Consider the following 24,627-nt stretch of genomic DNA (forward strand, 5'->3'; position numbering starts at 1 on the left):
GGGAGAGAGAGACAGAGAGAAAGGTCTTCCTTTTCCGTTGGTTCACCCTCCACTGGCCACCGCAGCCAGTGTGCTGCGGCTGGCACACCGCGCTGATCTGAAGGCAGGAGCCAGGTACTTATCCTGGTCTCCCATGGGGTGCAGGGCCCAAGCACTTGGGCCATCCTCCACTGCACTCCCTGGCCACAGCAGAGAGCTGGCCTGGAAGAGGGGCAACCGGGACAGAATCTGGTGCCTTGACTGGGACTAGAACCTGGTGTGCCAGTGCCACAGGCGGAGGATTAGCCTAGTGAGCCGCGGCACCGGCCCTCTCCTTTCTATTTCTAAAGATTTATTTATCTATTTGAAAGGCAGAGTCACAGAGAGAGAGAGAGAGAGAGAGAGCGCGAGCGAGCGAGCTTCTACCCACTGGTTCACTTCTCAAATGGCAATGACTTTCAGGGCTGGGCCAGGCTGAAGCCAGGAGCCTGGAGTTTCATTCAGGTTACCACGTGGGTGCAGGAGTGCAAGCATTTGGGGCATCTTCTGTTGCTTTCTCTGGCACATTAGCAGGGAGCTGGATCTGAAGTGGAGCAGTCAGGACTTGAACTGGCACCCATATGGGATGCCAGCACCACAGACAGCCCATTTATTCATTTTATTTTTAAGATTTTATTTATTTATTTGAGAGGTAGAGTTACAGAAAGACAGAAGGAGAGACAGAAAAAGTTCTTCATCCACTGGTTCACTCCCCAAATGGCCACAATGGTCGGAGCTGCACCGATCCTAAGCCAGGAGCTTCTTCCAGGTCTCCCACACCAGTGCAGGGGTCCTAGCACTTGGGCCATCTTCTACTGCTTTCCCAGACCATGGAGGGAGCTGGATGGGAAGAGCAGCAGCTGGGACATGAGCCAGTGTCCACATGGGATGCTGGCACTGCAGGCAGAGGCTTAGCCCACTACGCCACAGTGCTAGCCCCTCTATTTTATTTTTAAAGATTTATTTGAAAGGCAGAGTTAGAGAGAGAGAGTTAGATAGAAAGAGAAAGAGATGCAGAGAGACACTCACTCATCATTCCTTCTTTGTAGTCTTCAGATCAACATGCAGCTACCACTACCCAGGCTGACAAGAACCTGCCCAAAATGTACACGTGTTTACATAAGAAAAACGTACACCATCAACTGATAACCACTGAGAAGACAATCCTGGGTGTCGACCGTTAAGAGCCGCCTCACGGGTAGGATTCTGCCCAGGCTGCAGAGGCTGCAACTGGAGAACAAGCGTGAGAGCAGCCCAGCAGCATGGCTGGCCCTGCGTCTCACTGGCAGTGGCCCGGGGGGTGCATTTGTCAACAGGAGACAACAGCAAGCCTGAGGGCTCTGTCAGATGGCCAGTGCTGACAGCCAAAAGAAGGAAAAACCAACAACGTGTATTTGGAACTCAAGGCTTCCTCGGGGAGCAGGATGACACCCTGCAGGGAACAGTATTCTCTTAGTTGAGGGCAGAGGCAGTTGGTTTACGCGCCTATACTTCCCTATATTTTAAATATGGTAGAAAGTCCATCACCTCATTCTTCCACTAGAAATACGTGCTGGGTGTTTTCTTGTTTCCCGGGTGGGAGACAAGTCACCCTCCCTGGTCGGAGGGCGGGTGCTGGGTGGCACGGGGAGGTGATCATGACACATCCCTTGAAGGAGCTGCAGGCTGGCTTCCAGGCGGCTGGGGGAATCTGGACAACAAGAGGTGGCAACAGTTCCCTGGAGATCCTTCCCCAGCGACACTGGGAAAGCAGTGCCGAGGCAAGCTCCTAGCCTCTATCGGGGTGGCAACCTTTTTTTGTGCCAAAGTTCACTGGATATTTATAACATCAAAACTTGGCCTGCTGGAGTTTGACTGAATTTCGAGTCCCACCTGCGGATGCCTTAGCAGAGCCAGACAAAGGGCTTCTCGGGCCTTCCAGGACGTTCCCCACCCCTGCTGGAGGACGAATGACCGGGAAGACATTGCTCAAGGTTCGCAGGCACAAATCAGCATCCCTGTTTAACCCGCCTCACTGGCATGTCACACTCCTGTACCAAGGATATGTGGAGGCACCGATCTCAGTGAGAAAGCCCTGAGCCTTCCCCAGCTGTGACACAGAAAGCAGGGCAGGTCCAGCAAGGGCCTGGGTGTAGGCGGAAACAGGCCACCGCCTGCAGGAGCCAAAAAACCCCAACAAAACCCTTGTTCAACAGTTCCCATCAAACTGCACAAGGACCAACCCTGGGAATGTGGCACTTCAGTGCAGGAGGGTAGAGGACGAGGAGGTAGCTCCCAGGAAAGACGCATTCTGTGCACAACTGCCGTCCCTGTCCTGGTCACCTGCCATCTACGGGAACAGCTGTCAGAGACCAGCCCAGTTCCCACACTCGAGTTTCAGCACTGACCCACGGGTGTCTCTGTGACCCAGGAGGGTGTGTGAGTTCAGGTGTTGTTTCACAAGGATACAAGCTAGGCCAAGCCCAACACCACACCCCATTGAGAGTTGCCAAAGAGCAAGTGCTAACAAAACAACAACATCTAAACAAGGAAAAGGGTACATGACTTCTATTATTGCTACTTAACATCCGTGTGAAGTTTTCAGTTTTTTTGCTTTTTAATTTGAGAGGCAGAGAGAGACAGAGCAAGAGCGAGAAGGAGAAAGCACACTCTTATCCACTGGCTCAATTCCCCAGACAGCTGCAATGGTTGGGGCAGGATTTGGCCAAAGCCAAGAACCAGGAACTCCACCCAGGTCTCCCAAGTGGGTGGTAGGGACCACTGGCTCCCAGTGTCTGCACTAGCAGAAAGGGATAATCAAGAGCCAGAAGTGGGCACTGAATATAGGCACCCTGCAATGAGACACAGACAGCCTGATTAGAATCTTAACTAGGGGCCGGCACTGTGGCACAGTGGGTTAAAGCGTTGGCCCACAGTGTCGGCATCTCTTATGGGCACCGGTTGGAGTCCAGGCAGCTCCACTTCTAATCCAGCTCTCTGCTATGGCTGGGAAAACAGAAGAAGAAGGCCCAAGTGCTTGGGTCCCTGCACTGGTGTGGGAGATCCAGAAGCTTCTGGCTTTGGATCAGATCAGCTCAGCTCTGGCTGTTGTGGTCATCTGCGGAGTGCACCAGCTAATGCAAGACCTTTCTCTCTCTCTCTGGCTCTACTCTCTCTCAGTAACTCTTTGAATTAATCCATGAACACAACTGTCTTTCAAGCAGAGTCTTTTCTCTCTAGCATCTCCTTCCGTGCACGGGGCTCCTCAAGACCGCAGTGTTGCATGCAGTCCCGGAAACACCGGAACCCTGGCAGCCAGCAGGGCGGGGCTGTTGCCAACGCTGGAGTTCTCCTCCTGTGCACAGGTGGGATGACTCTTCCTCTCCCCCACGGAGTTCAACATGGCCATGTGACTGGCACTGGCCAAGGAGGCAGGAGTGAGTGGACACCACTTCTGCCGGAAACCCTTTAAGAGGTCTTTCAGACAGTGCCTGTGCCCTTCCCAGCCATGGTGGCAGAGGCCTGTCAGCTTGGGAGCGGGCACACAGCCCCCTGCCAGCCCTCCTTCCATTCACCTGAAAATCTCAAGCGGCCCCTTGCTCCCTGACCAGCCTGCCTCCTGCTGAAGTGCAGGGAACATGAATGTTACGGCGTGTGATAGATGAGAGCCAGGAATACCCACAAAGCTCTCCTCAACCCCTGGAGAGGGCGCAGTTAAAAGGAGGCAACGGGGGTGTGAGCCACAGGAATCCCGTTTCCCCGTCCCCAGCCAGCTTTAGTTGCTGGAGCCAATTCTTCAGCCACAGTGGCAGCGTCTCCCTGCAAAGCTTGAGTCAGGGGTTATTTTCTTCTCTACACAGTAAGAAACACCCCGTACAAATCCAGCAGAACAAAGTAAGAAATGGTCTCACACACCACGTTACCGCTCGTTTTCTCTCGTAATAGGTAATTGCATCCATGATCCTCCCTCCTCGCAGCCTAGATTCCATTTTTTTTGATGGATCTCAGAGGGCAGCAAAGTCAAAAAGCCTGTGGTTGCAGCATCCTGCCTGTCACAAGTTTCTGGAAGTCAACATCACTTAGAGTCTAGCTTTCTCTTGCAACTACAGACTTTCAGTCTGAAAGGAACTGAAAGAGAGATGAAGATTGAAAACGACAAAATTTTGTTTTTCTTCAGTTCCATCTGGCACTTACTACACACTCTGAGTTGTTCCTAAAGTCTTAGTTCTATCATGATGATGAAGCAAATTAAAACCCCATATAAATACTGGTGTGCACTCCCTAAACTGGTGAAGTTGCCTATATGTAAAAATGTTTAATGAAAACAAGCAGAACGAAACCCTGCAGGCTCATCTCCAGGGATAAAGCCGTGGGTTAGCCTCATGTTGAGCCCCTTCTGGAAAAGCCCTGTGCAATGTGGGGATGCTAAGAGCTTTATGGTTTTGTTAATGTTCTTCCCTGGTTTTATCTTACTCCAACAGAGGTCACTGATCGTTAATCATTAAATTAGTCCCAGCTGTCAAACCTAAGAACATTGTGAACTGGATCCTTGAAAAACGCAACATCACCATTTATCTGTTAACCCCTCAGACACCCTGCAGAAGAGTTAGCATCACTCCCTTTTAAAACATGCTAAGAGTGACGTTCCCTCCTCAGATCACATCAGGCTGGTCACAGCCAGTCCCGTGCACAGCACTGGTATCCCTACTCTGACGTCCTTGCCCAGGCTCCTTGAGGGTGACGTGGGGAACAAGTCAGCTGAACAGAGTCACTGACACAAATGGAAATGTCAGTAAGGAGCAAACCCACCAGCTGCACAGGTTACCAAAGAACATAAACAAATAGGAAAGGAGGGCGTGTGGGGGGTGAGGAACTGACCGAAGAAAGGACAAACATGGACCTCAGACAAAAACCCAGCAAGACAAAGGAAACACACTCTCTCCACTGCATGTAGTGCAAACTATGCATGTTTTCTTCCTAAACTCCAAGAAGTAGAAAATTCTGGGGCCACTGTTCTGGCACAGCAGGTTAAACTGATACCTTTGACACTAATATCCAGTATAGGCACTGGTTTGAGTCTTAGCTGCTCCACTTCCCACCCAGCTCCCTGCTAATGAGCCTGGGAAAGCAGCGTAAGACAGTCCAATTCCTTGGGAATCTGCCACCCACATGGACAACTAGGATGGTGTCCTAGTGTCCCTCCTGGCTTTGTCCTGGCCCAGTGCCCACCACTGCAGCCATTTGAGGAGTAAACCAGTGAACAGAAGATCTGTCTGTTTCTCCCTGTCTAACTCTGCCTTTCAAATAAATTAACAAAATCTCAAGAAAATAAAAGGATAGAGAGATTACAAACAGTGTTCCCTATTACTGCTAGCCAGTTTCAAAGGGGCCTTTAAACTCGTTTGATATATTTAAGTACTATAATACTTAAAAATGCAGAAAGCTAATTAAAATCATTTAGCCACAGGCTGGTCCCCACTGGCTGCTGCGTGCTGCTGCAGATGCAGGCACGTGTCTGTGTATCTGTTCAACCTCCGAGGGTGGGAATGTGTCTTCAGCCAGGAAGCTGTGGTGATTCATGACGGGGCAACAGCAAACACGAAGTACTTCATCCTCCCCATCACACTGGTCTGGAGCTGGGTGATCTGCTCTTCCCTTCCTATCACGACTCTTAAACCCTACCCTCAGTCTACCTCATGACCTCCTTTCACTCAATCAGCCCAGGATCACTGCTAAGAACTTATTCAGGGCAAGTGTGTGGCCTAGCAGTTAAGACACTAGACGGGGACACGTGCACCCCGTGTCAGACTGCGTGGGTTTCAGTCCCAGCTCTGTTCAATTCCAGCTTCCTGCTAACACATACCCCTGGGAGGCAGCCAGTGATGGCTCAAGCACCTGGGTCACTGCAGCTCATCCTGGAGACCCATCTCCCAGCTTCAGCTTTGCCCAACCCCAGCCTTTGCAGGCACTGGGGAAATAATGGATGGAGTTCTTTCTCTCTCAAAGAAACAAAGAAAACTGTATTTAAATAATTTATTCAACAGATGTTAAAGTTTTTTTGATGATATCTGATGAGCATAAATACCATTTACATTTTACATTTTGGTCAACTCATAGCACTGTAATATTTGGAGAGCTGGCAAACTCATCACAGCCACAGAGCACCAATTTGCACATGAATTTGTTCTTCCAAATTCTGTTCTGGTGATGCGTCAAATATGAATCACTACCAAGGCATACAGCATACACTTCGTTGTATTTATTTTCTCATGCATAAATCTCATATGTATAAGATGTACGCGATGGCAAGTCTGGGATGACCTCTCTAGCACGAGCAGCAAGGAATAGTTTTTAAGTCTATTTGGTGTAAGGATGCAAACGAGAGAGAGAGAGAGAGAGAGAGAGAGAAGGAGGGAGGGAAGGAGGGAGGGAGGGAGACAGCGTTAATGGTGCTGTGGCGTGACCACTGTTGACAGGGATAACATTAGCCACCAAAGGCTATTACATGAAAATGGCTCAGCTATAAATAAATCTACATGTAACTGAACCCAGCCTTTATGCAGGAGAGAAAAAGTGTTCCATTATCCTCTCACTGTGCTCTGCACAAGCTGCTCTGGGAAGGGGGTGTTCTAACGGGTGTCTTACCTGACTGGCCAAATGTGGACCCTGCTTGTCACCTTTTAACCTACGGAACCTGGCAGTTTCCAGGTGAATCATTCACAGTTTTTTTCCTTTCAAAAAAAAGCTGCCGACAGTTTTTTTGGCTGGTTTCCGGATGAGTCTAAATTAGGAAACACAGTCACGTAACGCCATTTGATTGTTTTTAACACATACACAAGAAGTTTCTCTTTAAAAAGAAATCAGGGGCTGGCCCTGTGGCGTAGCAGATAAAGCTGCTGCCCGCAGTGCCGGCATCCCATGTGAGCACTGGTTCAAAACCTGGCTGCTCCACTTCCAATCCAGCTCTCTGCTAAGGCCTGGGAAAGCAGCAGAAGATGGCCCAAGTCCTTGGGCCCCTTTACCCGCATGGGAAGAGGCTCCTGGCTCCTGCCTTTGGATCGGCGCAGCTCCAGCTGTTGCGGCAAACTGGGGAGTGAACCAACGGATAGAAGACCACTCTCTCTGCCTCTCCTTCTCTCTCTGTGTAACCCTGACTTTCAAATAAATAAATAAATAAATAAATCTTAAAAAAATTAAAAATCATTAAAAGTTTGAATTCATCAGGGAGTAGCACTGAAACATCATAATGCTGTTTTCAAGTTTTTTTTTAAATCACATTTTATTCATTTTATGATCAGACATAGAGTAAGTAAAATTTTAATCTAAGAATAAATTGAGAACTTGTCATTGGTGGCCTTACTAAGCTGTTCAGTTGACCCCGGACAACCAAGTTAACCTCTTTGGGTCCCCGGCCAAATGTAGAAGTGGGTGATTTACGTACAAGGGTCTCTGCCTGTTCAAAGAGCCTGTGATTATGTGACAGGAGAGTGTTCAAAAATCCCCATAGGTCATTTTGTTAAGATGGCTACAGCAAGCGGGGTTTTTTTTCCCCCTAAAGACTCATTTATTTTTCAGGGGGTAGAGAGAGAGGTAGAAAGCGAGAGCGAGAGAGAGATCTATCTCTTCTGGTTCACTCCCCAAATGGATGTAACATCTGGGACGCTAGGTCAGGCTGAAGCCAGGAGCCAAAAGCTCCATCCAGGCCACCCATGTGGGTGGCAGGGGCTCAAGCACTTGGCCATCTTCTGTTGCTTTCCCAGGCACATTAGTAAGTAGCTGGATCAGAAGCAAAGTAGCAGGGACTCAAACCAGCACTCAGATATGGAATGCCAGCATTGCAGACAGCAGCTTGATGTGCTCAGCCACAAAGCCAGCCCTGCAGCCTGGATTTCTGATCTCTAAACTGAAAAAACACAGAGTATCTATACAGAAAAAACCCAGAAACCTGGAGACAAGGCATCCCCTTGTACAACCTACACCACCCATCAGACATGAGTAGGCGTGTGGGGACAGGATCACCAGGAAACGGCAAGGTCGAAGGCTCTGGGAACTGGAGATCACAGCAAAGTGAGAAGGCCGGCTTGGGGAACACCAGCTAGCACCGGGGGGGGGGGGGGGCAGCCTAATGCAAAGGGCAGTGTGAGATGGGAGCCCACCAGGCCTGTGGGCAGACCCTGTCTAGTTCCTACTGCCCCCCTCCCCCCAGGACTCCATTCCAGCACAAACTGTTGGGAGTGAGATCAAAATGTGGCGGGAAAAGGATAATAGAAACAGAGCAAAGAAGAGATCCAGATACAAGCAGGTGGAAGGACAGAGCCAAGAGTCAGAAAGCAGGCTGCCATACTACTGACTGCAAGAAAATAGCAGAAGGCGAAGCTCCACCAGCTCACAAAAGCTTTCTTAAAAAAGGAAGTAAAAGAGAAACAAACTGGAGAAAAGAAGTCCGATCACCCCTGTTTGCAGAAGACATGGTCCTTTATATGGCAAGGGTGGGGAACCTTGTCTCTGCCAACGGCCATTTGGATATTTATAACATTTGTGGGCCACACAAAATTATCAACTTAAAGATCAGCCTGCTAGAGATTAATTGAATCCCAAGCTCTGCTTGCAGTGGCCTTGGCAAGGCAAAACCAAATGATGTCTTGTGTTATATACAGCCTGTGGGCCAGACGTTCCCCGCTCCTGATGGGGAACCAAGACTCCACCAAGAGACATCAGAATGGATAATTCAGCAGCCTTGTTGGATAAAAAATCAACGCACAAAAATCAATAGCAATCTTATGCAGCAGGGGTGGGCAATGTCCAGCCCAAAATGAGTCAAAAATACATTTCAGAAATGCAGACTAAACTGGAAGGCACAAAGGAAGGGACAAAAACAGTGTATAATACCAAGAGGAAGAGAACATGGAGAACAGAGGAAAATTTAAGTTAGATAAAGGAGATGGGAGTGGGCATTTGGGACCTCCCGGCTTCAACCCCCAACCTATCCCGGGATCCCTGCAGGCATGTGGAGAGTGAACTAGCAGATGGAAACATTCTCTCAAATAAATAATTCTAAAAAATTTAAAGGAAAGATAAAAGGAGTTTGAAATCATGACAGATAGTAAAGTCAGGCACAGACAATCTAACATACAAATAATAGCAGTCCTTGGAAATCAAAGCTCGACTGATGTGATAGAGCAGGTGAATCAGCCACCTGAGATACTGACATTCCATATCTGAGCACTGTGTCCCAGCTGCTTTGCTTCTGACCCAGCTCCCTGCTAAGGCACCTGGAAAAGCAGCGGAAGATGGCCTGAGTAGCTGGGCTCCTGCCACCCACGTGGGAGACAGGCATGGAGTTCCCGGCTCCTGGTTTCAACCTGGCCCAGACTTAACTGCTGCAGCTATTGTGGGGAGTGAACCAGCGCATGGAAGATCTTTGTCTTTTTTTTTTTTTAAGATTTTATTTTATTTATTTGAAAGACAGAGTTACAGAGAGACATAGAGACAGAGAGAGAGGTCTTCTATCTGCTGGTTCACTCCTTACATGGCTGCAACGGCCGGAGCTGTGCTGATCCAAAGCCAGGAGTTTCCTCTGCGTCTCCCACGTGGGTGAAGGGGCCCAAGGACTTGGGCCATCTTCTATTGCTTTCCCAGGCCATAGCAGAGAGCTGGATCAGAAGAGGAGCAGCTGGGACTAGAACCGGCACCCATACGGGATGCCAGTGCTTCAGGTCAGGGCTTTACCCTGCTGTGCCACAGCGCTGGCCCCAGATCTCTCTGTTTTAACCTCTCTGTCACTCTGCCTTTAAATAAACAAATAAAAAAAAAAAAAGAAAATATTGGCCGGCACCGTGGCTCACTTGGTTAATCCTCCACTTGCGGCGCCGGCATCCCGTATGGGCACTGGGTTCTAGTCCCGGTTGCTCCTCTTCCAGTCCAGCTCTCTGCTGTGGCCCAGGAGGGCAGTGGAGGATGGCCCAAGTGTTTGGGCTCCTGCACCTGCATGGGAGACCAGGAAGAAGCACCTGGCTCCTGGCTTTGGATCAGCTCAGCGCTGGCTGGCTGTAGCAGCCATTTGGGGAGTGAACCAACAGAAAGAAGACCTTTCTCGGCTGGCACCGCGGCTCACTAGGCTAATCCTCCGCCTAGCGGCGCCGGCACACCGGGTTCTAGTCCCGGTCAGGGTGCTGGATTCTGTCCTGGTGGCTCCTCTTCCAGGCCAGCTCTCTGCTGTGGCCAGGGAGTGCAGTGGAGGATGGCCCAAGTGCTTGGGCCCTGCACCCAATGGGAGACCAGGAAAAGCACCTGGCTCCTGCCATCGGATCAGCGCGGTGCGCAGGCCGCAGCGCACCGGCCATGGCAGCCATTGGAGGGGGAACCAACAGCAAAAGGAAGACCTTTCTCTCTGTCTCTCTCTCTCACTGTCCACTCTGCCTGTCAAAAAAAAAAAAAAAAAAAAAAAAAAGAATACATTTTTTAAAAAGTCCTGAAATTAAAAAAAAAAAAGACAATACCAAGTGATAATCAAAGAATACACAGCAAACCTGAGAATGATTAGAATGATTAAGAGTCATTCTAGGGGCTGTGTTGTGGTGCCACAGGTTAAGCTGCCTGCTGTAACACTGGCATCCCATATGAGTACCGGTTGGAGTCCCAGTTGCCTCACTTCCAATCCAGCTCCCTGCTAATGCATCTGGGAAAACAGCAGAAGATGGCACAAGGGTTTGGAACCCTGCCACTCACGTGGGAAATCTGGATAGATTTCTGCGCTTCTGGCTTTGGCCTAGCCTACCCCCAACTGTTGCAGTCATTTGAGGAGTGAACTAGAGGATGGAAGATCTCTTTTCCTCTCTCTCCATAACTGACATACAAAACAAAATGAAATACATGTTTAAAAACCTGAAGACTTATGCCAGCAAAATTACTAGAAAGAATGAATGAGAGAACAAGTACAAAATACAGAATGGAACATTTACCCTGAGTCAAAATATATATTTTTTTTGACAGGCAGAGTGGACAGTGAGAGAGAGAGATAAAGGTCTTCCTTTTCCATTGGTTCACCCCCCAATGTCAGCTCCGGCTGGCACGCTGTGGCCGGTGTACCGCACCGATCCAAAGCCAGGAGCCAGGTGCTTCTCCTGGTCTCCCAGGTGGGTGCGGGGCTTAAGAATTTGGGCCATCCTCCACTGCACTCCTGGGCCACAGCAGAGAGCTGGACTGGAAGAGGAGCAACCAGGACAGAACCCGGCACCCCAACTGGGACTAAAACTTGGTGTGGCGGTGCCGCAGGCAGAGGATTAGCCTAGTGAGCCGCAGCGCCGGCCAAAATATTTATTTATTTGAAAGAGCAGCAGAGAGGCAGAGAGGGAGAGAGAGAAAGATATCTTCCATCCACTAGTTCATTCTCCCAAACAGCTGCAACATTAGGTCTGGTCCAGGCAGAAACCAGGAGCCAGGAAATCCATCCTGGTTTCCCACCTGGGTGGCAAGGGCCCAAGCATTGGGGCCATCCTCCACTACCTTCCCTCCCTGGCGCATTAACAGGGAATTGGATCAGAAGCAGAGCAGCTGGTATCCAAATCAGCACTTTGATATGGGATGCTAGCTTAGTGAACAGCAGCTTAATCCACAGTGCCACAACACCAGCCCCTGGAAAGGGTCTTATATTACATTAAGGGGATTTTTAGTGTGAAACAAAGGAGATACAAATGAAATACAGAAGCAAAAACACTTTAAAGTCTGAATCTGAACTGGGAGTGAAAATAAGAATTTCTAAGGTATAAAGTCTTAAATTTTATGTGAGAACTTCTGAAAAGTAGAAAAATTGAAATAAAAGATAATTTTTTGATGTAAAAAGAAACCTTGTAATTCAATAATAGTTTTTTCACAGCATACATTTTCCATGAACTTTTTTGAAGACCTCATATATGGTTATTAATTTTATTTTTACACATTTTTTAAAATTTTTATTTATTTGACAGGTAAGAGAGAAAGAGAGAGAGTCAGTGTGTTTCAATCTACTGGTTCATTCCCAAATGGTTACAACAGCCAGGCCTGGGCCAGGCCAAAGCCTGGAGTCCAGAACTCCACCCAGGTCTTCTACATGGGTGTCAGGGACTCAGGTACTTGGATGCATAGAGGTACTTAGGAGAAAGCTATACCGGAAGTGCAGAGTAGCTGGGACTGGAGCAGACACTCTGATATGAGATGTAGGCATCATAAGCATGGTTTAACCCACTGCACCGTAACACCTGCTCCTACCCAGTTAGGTTTTGCACCACAAAGCTTATTTTTTACCTCCACTTTTCCACAAACTATGAAGTGCCCTCATACATAGTTGAAGTACACCTCCGTATCTAAGTAATTAAATAATTCCCTGACTCCACCTACAGAGGAGGCCTAGAAACAATACAAATCCTCAAAGCAGAAAGAACTCAGCATACACACCATGGTCCTGAAATATCATTTCCTGATGATAAAAACCATGTCTACTGGGAAAATTGCTAAGTCCAGTTTGGGAGCAAGAAACGGCGCAGGAGCCCTGAGTAACCACGAGACTCACATCGTCAGAGCAGCACCCACCCTGAGGCGGCTCTCACCAGCCACAGACATCACAACCTGAGATTTCAGAAGGACCAACTCATTATTTTGAAAAATGTTAAATAAATGGAAGGATTTGTGTGTTTATTCTGCTTTTCTCTATGAACTACACCAGGTTTCAACACAGATGATGGAAAATGTCTCTATGAAAGTATTCTAATTAATAACTGACACATAGCAGAACTAAGCTATCAAGACTTTGTAAGTCCTAATAAAGCTATGAGCCTAGACATAAACCACCAACAGCTGCTACACAGAAAGATAAACAGGCAGGCAGTATGTATCTGAGTTAAAATACATACATACATACATACATACATACATGCACACAAATCCCTAGCGGGGCTCAGCTGTCCATTGGCAGAGTACAGATGAGCTCATGTGAAAACCGTGTTCACTCAGACTGTGGGAAACTTCACAGTCAGGGAGAAATTAAAGCAAACAAAGGCTGGAGGGAAAACCCATACGTTAAGAAATTTGAAGAAAATGCCTTTTTTTAATGGACAAACTAAACTCTACTATCTACATATGCAAACATAACTGATAAACTGTAAAGAAACACAAGAAATCACGCTGTAAAAGACACCTCAGGTTTATCTTTGTGTGGAAATGGGGACGGGCCTGGGCAGGAGGCTTCCAGGCTGGCAGCTAAGTCGCATTTCCGGGCTTGGGCAGCGGTTGTGAGAGTGCTAGGGACTGAGGTCTGTGTCTCCCCAGACCCATGTTCAAGACTAGACCCTCTATGCGATGGTTCTGGGAGGTGCCCGGGTCGTGAAGGTGGAGGCCCCTGAGCCGGATTACCGCCCGCATCAGAAGGGCCGGGCAGACGCTCTCACACACGAGGACACATCTGTTAACTAGGCAGAGAGCCCCCACCAGCAGGAAAGCCAGCAGGCTCCTCGGTCCTGGGTTCCAGCGTCAGAACCACAAGCACTGCACGCCGGGAAGCCCCCAGTCCTTGGAGATTGTGAGCGCAGCCCAGCCGAAGTGCTTTCTCACGAAGCCGTCATCTGTGGAGTGGGGGCTTCAGTGTTTCATGTTACACTCACACACACTCACTCACACACCCGTCCCAGGCCCTTACCTGTGCCTTGGCCAATTTCTTTTCCAGAAGGTCCCGTTCCCGCTCCGTCTGCTGCAGACGTTTATTGAGCTCCACGATATCTCCCTTCAGGGACGCCAGGGACGCCAGGTGGAGCTGCGGTGAGAGAGGAGGGCAGCGTGGGTCAGACGGCGCCCGCGAGCACGCAGCTTTCCTTCACCCCTAACCGGCACAACCACACTGAAAATACGCCACCCATGGGCACCTTTGTGAGAAAGGAAGCTTTGTAAAGAGGTACGCGTGTTTGTATGTATGTATTTGAAAGGCAGAGTAAGAGAGCAACAGGGAAAAACAAGGGAGAGATGAAGGGAGGGTGAGGAAGGGGTGGTGGACAGATTTCCCACCCGCTGATTTCTTGCCCAGGTGCCCACAACAGTCAGCGCCAGGCCAGGAGTCTGATACTCCACCCAGGTCTCCCACATGGGTGGGACTGGCACAAGTACTTGCGCCAACATCTACTGCCTTCCCAGGCACATTAACAGGAAGCTGGAGATGAAGAGGAGTAGCCGGGACTCAAACCAGCACTCAAATATGAGAGGCAGACATCCCAAGCAGTGCTTAACCTGCGGCAGAAAGTGCTATTAATCTCAGGGAACAGCGGACATACATGTGCTACAGGCAAGCTGGGTTGTAGTCACCCTAACCCTAACAGGGAGAAAACGTCTGCAGGCTGTGGGACCTAATCTTGGATGGTGAAATCAGGCCAGAGAGCAAACTCTTTATTCCAAGGGCTTTTCCCCAGTTACTCAGTGAGGATGAAGAGCTGGGATGGCGCTGCCTGACCCTCGAGCTAGGATAAAGGACAAAGGCAGAGCCAAGTTCAAGACAGAAGAGCGGTCAGCAAGCAGAGCAGTTCAGTTTTTTCCACTTCCGTTACCCACGCTGTGGTATGTATGTACAAGACAGAAACACAGACAGAGGGGGGACCATCAAAAAAACAACGGAAAAGCTGTTTTCTGATGTTCTTCTCATTAGGTTGGTCCACCTGCCTTCTTGCAAGTGCCCCTTCCTCCTTGCCCCAGATGCCAGGACTGACTACAGAGACAGGCTTGGTGCCAGCAATGCTCCCTCGGGGGCAGAACCAGACGCGAAAGCACAAAGCTAGGATCCATGGGCTCCCTGGACAGAATGACCTTCCATGTATTAACATGGGGGGTGTGGTGCCACGCATGCCCACTGTGGCAGCCTGCTCAGCAATCAGGATCTGACAGCACACGTCACCACGCTTGTGCCCAGAGGTGGGACGGGGCCCAAGACCATTCAGCCCGCGGCTCTCAGAGCACCGCCTGGAAAGCCAGTTCCTGCCTCACACTGGCCCTCACTGCCCACTGAGGACGTGTTCAGACCATTCCCCGGCTGAATTCCACAGGGGGTTCAGCTAAGAGGTGGGCATTAGGACAAATCTCTGCTCTGTACACGTTTTTTATTGCTTCTGCCAGGAAGAATTTGAAACAGAGTGAGCAAATACAATTGATCTCTGAGGCTGCATACAATACTCTTCAGCTCTGGAGATGTTCACTTTGGCTTTAGAAAAATGCTCTTCCCACAGCCTGCCCCACCCTGTACACTGGCCACAGCTTGAGGTGGAGGCAGGGCAGACAGTGAGCAGGGAGCGGGAGAGACAAGACAGCAGTAGGCTTCATGTGGTGGTTCCCACGTGACCTGACTTGACCACACTGGGCTGCAAACTAACCTACCAACAGCCAGTCTGAAATCAGGAACACTTGAGACAAAAACAGGACACACCGGGTAGTCCGACAGTGTCTGCCTTCTCACGAGCAACCAAAGCTGCTCCGCGGAGGCCACCCTGGATTTCAGACAAGCTTCTGTGTGCCGACGTCTCAGCACAGACGCCGTGGTGCTCACGCTGCACACTCCTCTAGAGACTGCTTTACCCTAAGAGCGGTAGACAGAGGGACCAAGTCTACTGCCTTCCACGGCGGGGTCGCCTCCAACTGTCAACCTGAGGAACCCCTTCAGCATCAGCCACTGTGACGTGTTCCACTGTCCTACCAGGTCTCGAGAGGAGGTTCACCATCGCCCCGCCAGTGAGAAGGACAAAACACACTGCGAACTGAAATCCTGAACACGGGAGTGGGAACAAGGATCTATCTGCTTAAGCCCAGGCTTGCTTCCCACCTCCTAACAGTGCCCCTCTGCTACTGGGGCGGAAAGGCTGCCTGTAAGGGCTGGCACGGGGTCAGCACAAAGGCTGTGTGGCCCCACTGATGCCCAGAACTGGGTCACAGGGGTCTTATGCACAGTCTCATCCCTGGACCTGGAAAGCCACCTAAGACACAGTGTGGTGGTGCACGCTGTCAAAATTCTGTCTTCAGAACCGCTGAGCAGGCTGAAGATAGCGGACACACATGGTACCCTGTGTCAATACCAGGACGGTCATTCCCATCAGAGGAAATGGTGATGCCTCTGGTGAACTAACTTAGGCAAAGAATTTGGGCCATGATATGCTGCTTTCCAGGCACATTCGCAGGGAGCTGGATTGGAAGTGGCGCAGCCAGGACTTTGAACCAGCACTCTGAAGTGGGATGCCAGCACTGCAAGCAGTGGCCTAACCCACTGGGCCACAATGCTGGCCCCAATTTATCTTCTGATTTCACTTTCCTGTGAACAAAACTGTAAAGTACCTGCATACATCCCTCACTGTTATGGACAGTTACTCCGCAGTGCCTTCCATTGCAGAGGGGCAGGGGTACCAGGGGGTGAAGCTGCCAGCAACCTGAAGTGGCGCTGTACAGAATCTGCTTAGAATCTGGCCGACAGATGACACACACACCTCCCCTGCACTCCGCAGCTAAGTGCAGTTCCTCCAAGACTCAGTGTCAGACACTAATGCCCAAGAACTTGATTCAGCAGCTCTCCTGGTCTGACCTCATCCCTAACTCAGTCATCGAAAGCTGACCTGACCTCTCTTCTTCTGGGGTTTCACCCACCTCACTGGGGTGGGGCTGGTGGAACCCTGCAAATTCACAAGCTACAGGGCTCACAAGTGATGCTGCACACAGTGTGAAGAGACCTGTATAACTGTGTGTCAAGGGAGGCTGAAAACTTAATTACAGAGTTCCTTCTGGGTAATTTTTAGAAGGACTGGTAATGGGTTTGAAATCTAGAAATGTAAAATTACCAAAGCAATCAAAATTAGTAAGTATCTATAAACAACACTTCACATTTATAACCAGTTGGGGGAATCCAACAGTCACATCTGGCACCTTTGTAAAAATTCTTATGTGGGTTAAGGAAAGCACACTCAAATACCCACAATTGCTGGCACTGGGCCAACCCAAAGCCAAGAGACAGCAATCTGATTCAGGTCCCCAACTCAACTACTTGAGCCATCACCGATGCCTCTCAGGGTCTGAAAAGGCACAAAGCTGGAGTCAGAAGTCAGAACCAGGAACTGAACCCAGGCACTCCAATATACGACACGAACATCTTAACCAGAGTCTTAACTGCGAGGCCCAATGCCTCTCCCTTACATCCTTGTTTCTTTTTTCTTTTTAACAGGCAGAGTGGATAGTGAGAGAGAGAGACAGAGAGAAAGGTCTTCCTTTGCCGTTGGTTCACCCTCCAATGGCCGCTGCGGCCGGTGTGCTGAGGCCGGCGCACCACGCTGATCCGATGGCAGGAGCCAGGTGCTTCTCCTGGTCTCCCATGGGGTGCAGGACCCAAGCACTTGGGCCATCCTCCACTGCACTCCCTGGCCACAGCAGAGAGCTGGCCTGGAAGAGGGGCAACCGGGACAGAATCCGGCACCCCGACCGGGACTAGAACCCGGTGTGCCGGCGCCGCAAGGTGGAGGATTAGCCTAGTGAGCCGCGGCGCCGGCCACATCCTGGTTTCTGAAACGGTTAATCTGAGGTGGAGCTTCAGACCTATTAAGCATGAAGCATGATTACAGGAAGACATTTCAGGGACAGTGCTGTGGTTGTAGCAGGTTCAGCCACCACTTGCAAAACTCACATCCCTTATCAGATTGCCAGTTTGAGTCCTGGCTACTCTACTTCCAATCCAGCTTCCTGCTAGTTCATCTGAGAAGCAGATGATGGCTCAAGTATTTGAGTTCCTGCCACCAGCCTGGCCTTGTCCCCATCTGTGGTCATTCTGAGGGGTGAAGCAGCAGATGGAAGATCTCTCCCTGTCTCTATCATCCTTTAAATAAATAAATAAATAAATATTAAAAACAAAAAGACATTTCAGGAGCCAAAATGCAGGAAAATACACGATGTCTGCCGTCTGTGCTGGTGTCTTCTTCAACACTGGTCTCCTTATCCTCAGGAGCAAAATCCTGACTTTCAGCTGGTCACACTGCTGCCCGGCTGATGCAGCTCGGCTAAGTGTGGCCATGTGACAACGTTCTGGCCAATGACAGGTAGGAGAAACATCGCGTGGGCAGTGTGGCACAATGGTTGTGACAGAGTCCATGTTCTTGTTCTCTTCTTCCATCTTTGTGGCTTGGAACTGTATGTGATGGTTGGAGCTGGCAGGTATCTTGTACCATAAAGATGGCAGCTCACAGGTCCACCCATCAGCTGTGAACTGCCTTGCTCCACCGTGAGATAAATCGCTTCCCTCCCCACAAGATGCCACAGAACCCGTGGCCCAACCACTCTGAAGAGAGCCCTGCGGCGCATCCTTGGGTATTCATGGTTAAATGCTGCTGCCAATGACAACAGCAGCATCACTTCTCTGTCCTAACTGAGCCACCTGCCTGTTTATGTTTCAGCAACGACAATGAGCAGTGCCACGTTCTCTCATCCAGTGACCTCTACATGAAAGGGGAAGAAATCATTTCACTTAGCACAACTCTTGGCTGGCTCTGCACTGCGTGCTTCACTCTCTGCCAAATCCCGTCAGCTGTGAGTGCTGCGGAGGAAGGGTAGGACGGAGCCTCAACACCAACCTCTGGGAGTACTGCGAGAATTCCAGGCAACTATCTGGTAGCAGCACTGTCCTGTTAAGCTACCACCTGCGGAACGCTCACCGGTGCTGGGCTCTCTGGCCAAGCACCCCCTGCTGTGCCCCATTCAGTCCTCACCACAGCACTGCAGAGGCCTATTTACCTCCTCTGACAGATGAAGACATCAAGGCACAGAGGAGCAGAGGCATCAGCACACAGACCCTCAGGCGACCCACGTCCAGCTTAGTGTGCCCCCGCTCCCCTGAATCTTGGTGCACATGCACGTGCACGTGGGATGGCAGTAAAGCATCTACACTGGCATGGGGGCACATGGGTGGTAGCAGGGTCCAGATCTCCATGGACAGGAAGCCCAGGCCCTATGTGATCTCAGGTGGAAGTGGGAAGGGGGCAGAGCTGGCCTCTAGTGGTGACGATGGAGCCTGGGACTCAGCTTCACGTGAATTTGGTCTTCCTGCGTCTTTCGAACCCTCTGTAGACAACTCTGGTTTTAAACCTGGAAGCGAATGTGATCAGAGCACTCACTCACTTGCCAGCCTGAGTTCTGCACTAGAGTTTTTGCATTCTTTATTTCTCCACTGGTCCCAGGAGGGGCCGGCTCTATCTCAACTATTCAAGGCAGCTTCATATACAGGACTGATCCGCACAGATCTTTTCCCTAGAAATGCCAAGAATATTCAGAATCACGCATAACCTTAGCAGTGGGGAGGGAAGTCAAAGTACCTGGTCTAATTCCTTCACTGTGCAGCAAGGAAGCTGAGACCCAGAGAAACGTGGCTCATCAAATGCACCTCTCCCAGTCCCTGTCCCGGGAGAGGCCTTCTCCTCCCCAGGTGTCAAAGGTAAGCTCGTGGGCAGTGATGGAACAGTCTTTGTCTCAGCTGTCTTTGGAGACACCAGCAGAGGAGAATGCTCAGTTTCCCCTCCAAGACCCTCCACACTACGGGGTTCTCACTCAGACGCATAAGCAGCAAAGTCCCCAACAAACAGGTAGCATCACTTGGCAGACGGACACAAGCCGGCCTGTCTGCCGGGCTCCAGGACCAGAACGTTCCTGGTTACTGCAGGATTTCAGCCAAGGGCACCTGCTGTGCAGTGCTTCAAGAAATGCCACTCACAGTTCGCAACTTCCCACTCAGCCACCAGCTGCACGAGTGACCACTGCATGCACCTCACTCTGCTGTCCTGGATCAACCGAGAAAGCAGCAGCCTGTCTCTTACTGTCCCTGATGACTGCACGGAGAGGTCAGTGGCCCCCGAGTCACTTTTCAAGCCTCAGCTGAAATTGACTTGCTGAGAACAGCATTGTTCGGCCCTTCCCTGAGGCCATACTAGGATATCGTCCACACAGGAAAAACAACCCCCATCCAAGACGCCGGGCACCAGGCCAGGCACTGACCCTGAAAGCCACTCTGCTCCAACAGTTAGGAGACGGCTCCCAAGGAGGGGAGCTGGCTAAGGCCAACCGTCAGCGCACAGAGACCCACAGTCTAGCCCACCTGCAAACTCATCCTCTCCTGACTGGCAGTAAGTGCTGAGCATGCGCCAGCTACTGCACTAGGCCCGTGCTCGGTTATTCCTCACACAGCGCTACCAGGCAGGTTCACTGTTATCCCCAGCTAGACAGGAACGGAGGCTTGGAGGCCAAGTAACTGTCAAACCAGTAAGTGGCAGAGCCGAAAGCAAAGCCCAGGTCTGCCTAACTCCAGGGCTGGGTTCATGACCACCATGCCCATGACCTGTAGTAGGACATCACGTACTTCTGAGGCCCTTCCAAATCCCCTGGAGACTGTTAAGAGATAACAGACGCAGGCTTATTATTATACAAAGGGAAAGCAGAATTGCAAAGTTAGCACGGACAAAAGGGAATCAACACCTTACAACGTTCAACCTTTGGAGAAAGAGGACTTACTCAGCTGGTCTAGACCTGTCAAGGAACTAGTGAAAAACCTGTTTCCAGTAATTTCCGTACTCTTGGAAGAAAAGGTACAGAGGAAAACACATAGTGGGGGTTTAAAATAAAGCCCTTGAAAACAGTTACATTACTTAAACAATCCATGGGAGGAAAGGTTACTTAAGTTGTTAGAGTTTCAAAAATTAAAAATCTTAAATAGTTTACATGCACCTTTAAAGTTTACTACAAATATTATAACACTAAAAAAATTAAACATTTGTTGTGCTGCCATTTTATTTTTATGGGAAACCAAACCTATGTGGTTATACGATTTTGGAGAGGAACACAGACAAAAATAAGGCACTGCAATAAACAGCCTGCACCCCCGTAAGTTTCAAGGTGGGTTTTATTCTAACAACACATCATGAAGGAGATGAAGAGGTAACAATTCAAGCCAGCTAATCAGAGGACATGAATATTTCAGCACACACTAAATACTAACGTGGTCCCTGAGGCAGAAACTCCAGGAGGGTTACATGGAACACGAGTAAAAGAGCTCCCTGACAAGGCCTGCATTGTTCATAAATTTTAATATCGATCCAATTCAGCAGGTATTGAATTCCCCATTCTGAGGAGACCAAGTAACTTTAATGGTGAAGCAGTCAATCGACTCTGCACACGAGGAAGGGCCAAAGTATCCACAGCAACACTCAGTGCTTCCAAAGGGCCCTGCATTCTTCCGGACGAGGACGCTGTTTTTCTCTGGGAAAGTAAGTGAAGATTTTGGATCTGAACGTGTGTCGTGTGTGCACACACAGACATAATTAAACCATGTGTATACACATGGACTTGATATAAAACTCAAGGAATGGGGCCAGCACTGTGGCGCAGTGGGTTAAGCCGCCGCCTGCAGTGCCAGCATACCATATGGGTGCCAGTTCAAGACCTGGCTGCTCCACTTCCTATCCAGCTATCTGCAATGGCCTGGGAAAGCCCAAGTCTTTGGGCTCCTGAACCCGCGTGGGAGACCTGGAAGAAGCTCCTGGCTCCTGGCTTCGGATTGGCCCAGCTCTGGTCACTGCAGCCAATAGGGGAGTAGACCAGTGGATGGAAGACCTCTCTCTTACTGCCTCTCCTTCTCTCTCTATGTAACTGTGACTTTCAATTAAATAAATCTTCAAAAAAAAAAAAAAAAAAAAAAAGGACTCAAGGAATGAGGTGGGCATTTGGTATAGTAGTTAAAAGATACTGCTTGGTGGGCTGCTACTGGGGCCTAGGAGGTAGAGCCACCACCTGCAATGCCAGCATCCCATATGGGCGCCAGTTCGTGTCCTGGCTGCTCCACTTCCTATCCTACTCCCTGCTAATGTGCCTGGGAAGGCAGTAGAAGAGGGCCAAGGTGTTTGGGCCCCTGCCAGCCATGTGGGAGACCCAGATAAAGCTTCTTGCTCCTGGCTTTGGCCTGGTCCAGCGCTCGCTGTTGTGGCCATTTGGGGAGTGAATCAGTGAATTTAAGATCCCTCTGTCTCTCTCTCTTACTCTCCCGAACTCTGACTTTCAAAACAAATGATCGTGGGGAAAAAAAAAAAAAAGACACCGCTTGGAACATCCACATCCCACACTCGAGTCCCAGCTCCACTTCCGGGACAGCTTCCAGCTGTGAGCACCCTGGAAGGCTGCAGGTAATGGTTCGAGGACTCGGGTCCCTGCCCGTCACATGGGAGACCCAGATGGAGTTCCAGGCTCCAGTCTTCAGCCTGGCCCAGCCCAGGCTGTTGAGGGCATTTGTTGAATGAACCAGTGGATGCAAGCCTTCTCTACCTTTCAAATAAATGAATACAGTTAAAACAAGAAATCCTCCAGGCACAGGCTTTCAGATTCTTACCTATATGGTATAGGCGATAGCCAAGACACTGACTATTCAGATACTTGTTAAAATCACCGTAGAATGTACTCCCAACTTAAAAAAAAAAAAGTACTTTAATGTGCATTAATTCATTCAAAGAAAATCGCTCTAAAATGCCAGGACATGCCCCCATTTCAGAGAAGGCGCGGCAGGCCCTGGCCAGTCTTGCCTTCCACAAGGCTGCTGATTGATGGCTCTCCAGAGTTCTCTCTCGTTGAGCACAGGGAAGGTGGGAGACGCGCAGACCTGCTCACAGCCTCTCCGCTGGAGCCCTGCTGACCGAATCAGAGGACAGTGCATGCAGACAGAACAAGGGTTTACGGTCCAAATCTTTTCTTTTCCAACGCATCCTGACCTGTCAATACTAGTCTCTACCTGGATCACCTTGCTCCCAGAAAGGGAAGAGAATGGGAGAGCAAAGGGAGAAAACACAATGGAGGAAAATCACTTGTGGCTAGGCACACAGGATTTGTCAAAAAAGCAGAAACAAAAAATCTGGACTTGAGAACTGCTTAGCACTGGGTAAGCTAACTTCTCCAAGTCTCAACCTACTCACCTGTGTAATGGGAACAACACCCATCTAACTCAGAGTTGAGAGGACTGAATGAAACACTGTAGGTGAGTCACTTAACCACAGTGCCAGCTGGCAGGCCTTCTTATTGTCATGGTAAGCAGGCTACTGGTTTCTGAGGATAAAACTGGGCTCTGAGAGCTTTGGTGAGTTACCATCCTACTTCCTGCTCACATAGGCCTTGATGAAGCAGTCAGATTCATCAAACTAGGACCCAGATCACACTAATCAGAGTAATCTACACTTTGCTTTTCAACATGTATAAGTGAGTCAGTTGCTCCCTGAACCAGTCGGAGCAGGCAACACACTACAGAACCCTCAACAGTCTGGAAACTGGAGTAGCCACATGCCCAGTACGCACTCCATTATCTCCTGGCTCCTTGTAACATTTCAGATGACCAAGAACCAAGTGAGACGCAGTGACCCCAAAATGAGTTTCTGCACAAAAAGACAATAGAACTGACTGGATGCAAGGATACATTTGACATAGAATATTAAGCTGTCAACAAAATACAGAAGTGAAAAATCAAAAACTAACTTGGTATTCATTAGTTCCCTCTTGTGTGGCTCACTCCCTAACTTCTTCCGGGTTGATTTCCACCTGCCCCAACACCTTCTCCCTCTCTATCCTCCTCTTCCCTAGTATTCCTTAACAGTCACTGCCACCTGACACTGCACCTTGAAGGGTTTCTGCTGATCCACTGCACCCGGAGACTGAGTCCCAGGGAGACAGGGATGTCCACATGCTGTGAAGCCGCCAGCAAAGGGGCGCTGTGGGCGCCACACGGCAGAACTCCAAACAGTTTCTGTCGACTGGGTAAATTTAGAAAATGGGGAACACAGACAAGGAAACTTACCCCATCACCACCAGCTCACACCACCTGTAAGCACCTGCCAGACATTTTTCTGTGTGTTTTATACTTAAAACAACTTATATCATACAAGTTTAATACAGAACTATTTGGGGTCAAAACATTTATCTCGAAAGAAGTCTGGAAAGACAGGTATCAAAATGCTCACAGCACCCTCCAGGTTATCTCTGTGCAATGTAACTACAGCTGGCCTTTTCACATCTATTGTTTTTTTCTGCAGAAATTTTTTGTTTCTCTGGCCCCATTTACAAAATGTTATGGGGAATGCACGTAAGTATAATAGGTGTAATAGACCGAATAATGAAGTGGCCCTTGCCTTCATCAAGCTCCCTGTGTACTCGGGGAAAGGCAACAATGTTCAGAACATGAGGGCTGGAACAACCAAGAGCTGCCCTCTTAGCCAACAGTACAGCCAGTGCCAGAGTCATGAGGCAAAAAGCTCAACCACTCCTCACACAGCCAAGCCCGGTTACTGTTAGGACAGCCACCACTGTCTGCAAGTTTTACCTTGCCCAGAGACTCGGAAATCACCTCCATGTAACCTCTCCCCATTGGTCCAGCTCCACAAGCAGGACAAAACTAGCTCTCTTCCTTCCATGAAATCCTCCCAAGAACTCGCTGTACCAGTAACACCCTCTCAAAGTCAACAAATCTCCTCAACAGGCCTGCATCCCCAGGATGTCACTGTGTCTTTTGGAATGGGATACCCAGGGCCAGGCACAGCACTCCACATTAATTCTGCCTGGCAAAGCCCTGTGTGCTGCCCA

The 24,627-nt window shown here is 49.6% G+C and overlaps 1 protein-coding gene across 1 annotated transcript in view; it reads right to left on the bottom strand.

Annotated features, from left to right (window-relative positions):
- The window catches only part of LOC100354734 (MCC regulator of WNT signaling pathway), a 111,615-nt gene extending 95,893 nt beyond the window's left edge, over window positions 1–15,722 (bottom strand). The window contains exons 1-3 of the mRNA XM_089335833.1: window positions 15,698–15,722; window positions 15,382–15,407; window positions 13,667–13,780 (exon numbers count right to left, since the gene is read on the bottom strand). Coding sequence (XP_089191959.1) covers window positions 13,667–13,780; window positions 15,382–15,407; window positions 15,698–15,722 — 165 coding nt within the window. The remainder of the gene's footprint in view (window positions 1–13,666; window positions 13,781–15,381; window positions 15,408–15,697) is intronic.
- Between the last annotated feature and the right edge of the window lie 8,905 nt (window positions 15,723–24,627).

Source organism: Oryctolagus cuniculus, chromosome 6 (genome assembly GCF_051225735.1).
Source record: "Oryctolagus cuniculus isolate XC-2025 breed Fujian yellow rabbit chromosome 6, ASM5122573v1, whole genome shotgun sequence".
NCBI lineage: Eukaryota > Metazoa > Chordata > Mammalia > Lagomorpha > Leporidae > Oryctolagus > Oryctolagus cuniculus.